The sequence below is a fragment of the Camelina sativa genome, chromosome 10 (genome assembly GCF_030686135.1).
Source record: "Camelina sativa cultivar CO46 ecotype springtype chromosome 10, ASM3068613v1".
Taxonomy (NCBI): domain Eukaryota; kingdom Viridiplantae; phylum Streptophyta; class Magnoliopsida; order Brassicales; family Brassicaceae; genus Camelina; species Camelina sativa.
In genome coordinates, this window is record NC_141889.1 from 12,597,989 (window position 1) to 12,603,428 (window position 5,440).

At 34.6% G+C, this 5,440-nt stretch overlaps 1 protein-coding gene across 1 annotated transcript; it reads left to right on the plus strand.

Annotated features, from left to right (window-relative positions):
• Window positions 1-1,528: 1,528 nt before the first annotated feature.
• Window positions 1,529-4,469, plus strand: LOC104720345 (uncharacterized). Its single transcript, XM_087468182.1, has 6 exons — window positions 1,529-1,821; window positions 1,919-1,981; window positions 2,082-2,172; window positions 2,746-3,578; window positions 3,698-3,991; window positions 4,074-4,469. The coding sequence occupies exons 4-5, from the start codon at window positions 2,748-2,750 to the stop codon at window positions 3,731-3,733; spliced, it is 867 nt and encodes a 288-aa protein (XP_087324308.1). The 5' UTR covers window positions 1,529-1,821; window positions 1,919-1,981; window positions 2,082-2,172; window positions 2,746-2,747; the 3' UTR covers window positions 3,734-3,991; window positions 4,074-4,469.
• Window positions 4,470-5,440: the final 971 nt, after the last annotated feature.

Below are 5,440 nucleotides of genomic sequence, written 5' to 3' on the forward strand. Positions count from 1 at the left end.
ATATACATCACTAAATATAGAGTGATAAATACGTAAGCTAATCTTGACCTGCAAAAATTACTAATTTGTTACAAATTATTTATCACAAGTTATTCAATATTTCTACAATATATAATTTAGAGTTTGATAAAAGATGCTTATTGATATGACTATATGTTGTGATAAAAAAAAAAAAAAAAGAGAATTCTTGTTTAATATTATAGTTTTTATGTATGTCCGGATTTTTAATTTACAGTTGTGCTTATTTGAAATCGGAAAAACATTGAAAGAACTTTCTTAAATATCTAGTATGAATCCAAAATTTTAATATCAATTTTTGATGCATTCTCTTGAAAATCCGATCAAAAATAAGTTGAATGCGAGTCACATCCCCTTTGGCATAGTTTAAGATTATGCCATACCAAGTTTTTAGCTCTTTGGCTTTTTTAATATTTGCGAAAACTCGAGATCGCATGATATCATCTCAAGAATGAGAATATTCTTGTATGACCGCTTGGGAGTTAAAAGGCAAACTAGTGTTAGCCTTATCGTCATGCATGAAATCGAATCTTACGATGTCAAGTATCAAGAAGAATAAAGGCTGAGCTTTATCCCTAATTCGATGAATAAGAAGATTTTCAGAAACTCAAGCTTGTGGCCAAGAAGTAGGATTTGATAGTGAAGCAACCACGTCGTCTCCCCAAAGAAAAAAACCAACTAAAATGTAAAATAATAGTGTTTTTTTCTTCCTTCGACATAGAATTAATGGTGGCCCAGTTTTGATCTCAAGAGACGTTATTCTTATATCAGAATACAAGGTTATCATTATTTTCAGTGTGCTTTATCCACGTACCGACACATATTATGTGTAATATGCCAATTCCGCAACTAGCCCGTACTATCCTAACATGGAATATATGTAACAATGCAATGGTGTTCATTATAAGGTAGAATCCAATTCTTTACACATTTCGTCTTTCATTGTCTGAAACGTTGATTCTATCATGAGTTTGAACAATCAGTGTCACAATTTTTGTATACAAAAACAAAAATGTAGATGGATTGTGAATTAAATATTCCTAAACAAAATTTTCTTTTAATTGACGATTTAGTTGTTCTACGATCGATCCATGCACAAATTTATACAATTTGCAGCAATTTTTTTTTTTTTCAATTGCAGTTAACAAATTAACGACCGCACGAAGTTTGTGCTCCGTGATTACATCCACGTTACAAGCAAAGAGACTTTTTATTCATGAACATGAAGATTAATGTTAAAAAGATTAATTAATGAGAGTAAAAATAAAAAGTGAAAATAGACCACGTTGACACAATTTTGCAAAAATATTGCTAGATTGACACTCTTCTTTTGGGAAAAATTAGAATGACACAATTTAGTGTTTAAATTAACATAAGCCCAATTAAAACTGTAAAAGGAAATAAAAATTAAGTAATAAAACAAAAAAAAATCGATTAAATCAAAACACCCTAAACCCGACATTTTTTTTTTAAACACTAGAAAACTTTGTGTCGTCCGCCGGCGAAGAACGAAGAAGAGGTTTTATAGTCCCCAAAAAAAACCCGATTTGCTGTCATCTTCCACTGGCGATTAAGAGCTGTAATCACGGTGTTCACTGCTCCATCCAAATACAGACGCCGGCGTAGTTGGGTTAAAGAATTCCAACGGCGAGATAAGAACTTAGCGGCTTCGGTGGTTGGTGATTTGTAATCACCGGTGTTCACTGCTCCATCCAGTTACAGACGCCAGCGTAGTTGGGTTAAAGAATTCCGGCGGCGAAATAAGAATTTAGTGTCTTCGGTGGTTGGTGATTTTCTCCGGCGGTGAGTTTTTAATTGGATTATTATAAGAATGAACAGAATTGTTAATTGCAATTGTAGATTAACCTTATTTTTGTTTTGGGTCTTGCTCTTGTGACAGATTCGGTGGGAAGGATTAGGCTTCTTGTTTTGGGTCTTGATCCTCAATAGCTTCATAATTCCGGTTAGGCTTTATGATATGATTTTTTTCTCCAATTATCCCTGTCTACATTATGCAAGTTCTTTGATTTCCATTGAATTGTATGATGTTTGTATGATTTTAGAGTCCTAAGGAGGATTTGATATACAAGTGGCATTGGAGTTAACAGAAGATTAAATCAACCATTTGCAGATAATTGTGGAAACTAAAAGCAGGTATATCTTTTATCCTTCTTCACGGATGGGATTTTTGTTTTTCTGTTAGTAAATTTACAGGATTCGATCAACTATGGCAATGTTTATAATTTGCAGATTAAGATTATTGCTTTCGAGAGTTGAATGTTTGTTTTTTACATTGGTTCTTGATGTCTATACTGAAGCTAATAGTCTGAACAAACCTTTTTTCTTCTTTTCTTGGTGACTCTTGTTTGGTTTTAGTTATACTACATCTGAGTGTTGGTAGTGTGTGTCAGAATTCTAGAATATATAGTAACCAAATGGCCATGAATTGTTACATAAGTAGTTCTCTTTTGAGATCATTGGATATCTAACATTTTTAAGTAATAGAGAAATGATTATATTGTGTCACTAGTTTCAATTCCAACTGTTTTCCGATAAGCTCAATTGATGGTCATGAGCTTCACTTTTTATATATTTTGGGTCTTTAGTTATTGAAGAATTTGGTCTTGATTTTATATATTTTTCTGTGTCGATTTGTTGTTTTTTGATATAATTGTTTATCGGATTCTCTTTGACTTGTATTAATGAGAGATTTGATATATTATTTAGGAATGGCATCATCAAGCAATATCATCAAATATCCTCCTCTACTTTATGAAGAAGGGAAATCGCCTCTCCAGCATAGGATCATGAACCATAATTGTTTTGTGTCCAAAATTGGAATCTTGAGAGAAGGATTAGGGGTGGACGTGTGGGATAAACTCAAGGACTCATCTCTTGGAGTGTTTATAAATTTTGCTGAATTGGAATACATCTGGGCTGCGCAGAGAGTTCACTTTCTACTCACACATCAGCTGAGAATCAACAACATTCACGAGGTTTGGTCTTTAAATGAGTTTGCAGAGATAACAAGGTTAAATTGTGATGCATTTGACCTTTTAGAGAACTTTGATGTTGATCACCATGATTTCTGGAAAGAAATGAAAATACCAACAACCCTTGATGGTCCTATGTGGAGTGAGTTGGTAAAAGTTATTGATTCTAGCAAAACATGGCATCTTGATAAGAGGATGATGGTTGGTAGGTTATGTTTGTTGTCAGTATGCGTACATGGAATTCATCATACATCTAGAATCCCGTTGGCCACCGCTAAGAGAGTTTTAGATCCAGTTGCTTTTGAAAAACATCCATGGGGTCGGGTTGCTTTTAGTAGTCTAGTGAATTCTGTGAAGATGGTTGACTATGACAGAGATTCATACACCATACACGGGTGTGTTCATGCTTTGTTAATTTGGTTGTATGAGAGTGTTACTGGAATAGGAGAAAGTTATGGGTTTAGAAGGATAGAAACCACTGGTGTTCCACTTCTTGATTGGCGATCATCTCGAAAACGTATCAACTTCACAAACTTCATCCAAAACGAGAAGAAGTTGCATGGACAGGTTAGTAGTGGTGCTAGTTTGTTATTATCTTTTAAAAAAAAATACTTTTAAAATCAACAAATAATTTGTGTGAATTTAAAGTTATTACCAGTGTTAATCACTTTATTTATGGCTTGTAGGTTCGTGTTAGGCATATGGTTCATGTTTCAGAGTAAAACATGTATCCTCTATGGTCTGACACAGATGAACATACGGATCTACACCTAGACGAGCTACTTAAAGATCTCATTCATAACCGTTTGTCTCTAGATGCTTGGAGTTGTGTCAAAACAGTTGGTATAAGTTCAAAAAAGAAGAAAAGAAGTGCTGAAGCTGATAAGGTGAATGACAACAGAGGGTGCAATCCTAAGAAAAAAAGATTGACAGATAGTGATCCTAAATGTGAACAAGGAGAAAATGTAACCAACATGGAGGTAAGGTTTCGTTTTCCTTTACCGTAATTGATTAACATTTTTTGTCTTCTCTATTATGATATTAATGAACATGTTATTGTAGGATGGGAAGGATGACAAGTCAATTTCTTTGGATATTTGGAGGGCGATTGAGAAAATGAATGAGACTATTTCTGACTTGGGCAAAACACTCAACAGTCGAATAGATGCTTTGGAGAGTAAATTTGAAACATTCGTTGAAAAAAAAATGACGGTGTTCAAAGAGGAGATGGGTGAGAGGATTAAAGCATTGGAGAAAGAAAGAAAAGAGCCAAAAGACGCTGATGTACGGAATGATGCCACTTCGCACACCATTATCGATATCTTGGACAGTAAGTAACTTAGCATAGTCCACACGACCCTATAAAATAATAACGACATTATATTAGAAACTTAGTTGTATAACATACACACTTGCTAAGAAAGGATGAAAACGAACAGACCTGGAGATTTTTCTCTACACCACGAGTCAAGTCTGTTGTCATCTTCAATGCATCAGTCCTTCTATCTGAAAACCACCTAGTCATCATGGACCTTATTTCTTCCAATAGTTGTACAATAGGAAAGCTCCTAGCATGTGACATGACCTTATTCATTAATTCTGCAATGTTGCTTGTAAGCAAGTTGTACCTATCACCTGAGAAATGTACACGAGTCCACATACGCACATCAGCCCTTACGAGGTACTCATGTAGTGCTGGATTCATGGCTTCTATCTGATCAAATGTGGTTTGAAAGTCGATAAGTCTAAAAGCATTTGCCGCCTTTTTAACCAAAGCAAATTCTGCTCGACCTTTAAACCGAACCAAAATATTCTTGTACATATGGTATGTGCATATTCCCCTACTAGACTTCGGATAAACCTTTTTAATAGCTTTCCCAATTGATTTGTGCCTATCAGAAATAATGGAAAGACTTTCATCATCAGGTATCACACAGCTGAGTTGCTTGAAAAACCATTCCCATGATTCATCATTCTCTGTATCAACCACGGCGAAAGCAATTAGAAAAATCTGAAAATTGCCATCTTGAGCTGTTGCTGTCAGTAGTGTCCCTAAGTATTTTCCCTGTAAAAAAGTACCATCCACAACAACCACTTTCCTCAAAAACGGAAATCCTTGTATGCTTGCACCAAATGCTAGAAAACAGTACTTAAATCTTTGAGCTGTGTAAAAGTTCCAGGATTTGCCCTTTTTATCATATACAAATATGTAGGAAGCTGCTCATAACCACTCTCTGGACTACCCCTGACCAACTCGCGAGCATGCCTTAACGTTCGATATGCTTTCCAATAATCCATCTATCATCAACAAATACTTTTTTTTTCATTGTTGTGAAAAAAAAACGGAATAATGCGAAAGCTAAACAAAATAATCAAAATAATGCTAAATAAATGGAAAAATTATACCTTGATTTGAAAGCGTTTATTTA

Coding starts and splice junctions, on each gene's coding strand:
- LOC104720345 (XM_087468182.1), top strand. CDS start 2,748: ATGGCATCATCAAGCAATATCATCAAATATCCTCCTCTACTTTATGAA. Junction 3,579..3,697: donor AGAAGAAGTTGCATGGACAG/GTTAGTAGTGGT, acceptor TATGGCTTGTAG/GTTCGTGTTAGGCATATGGT.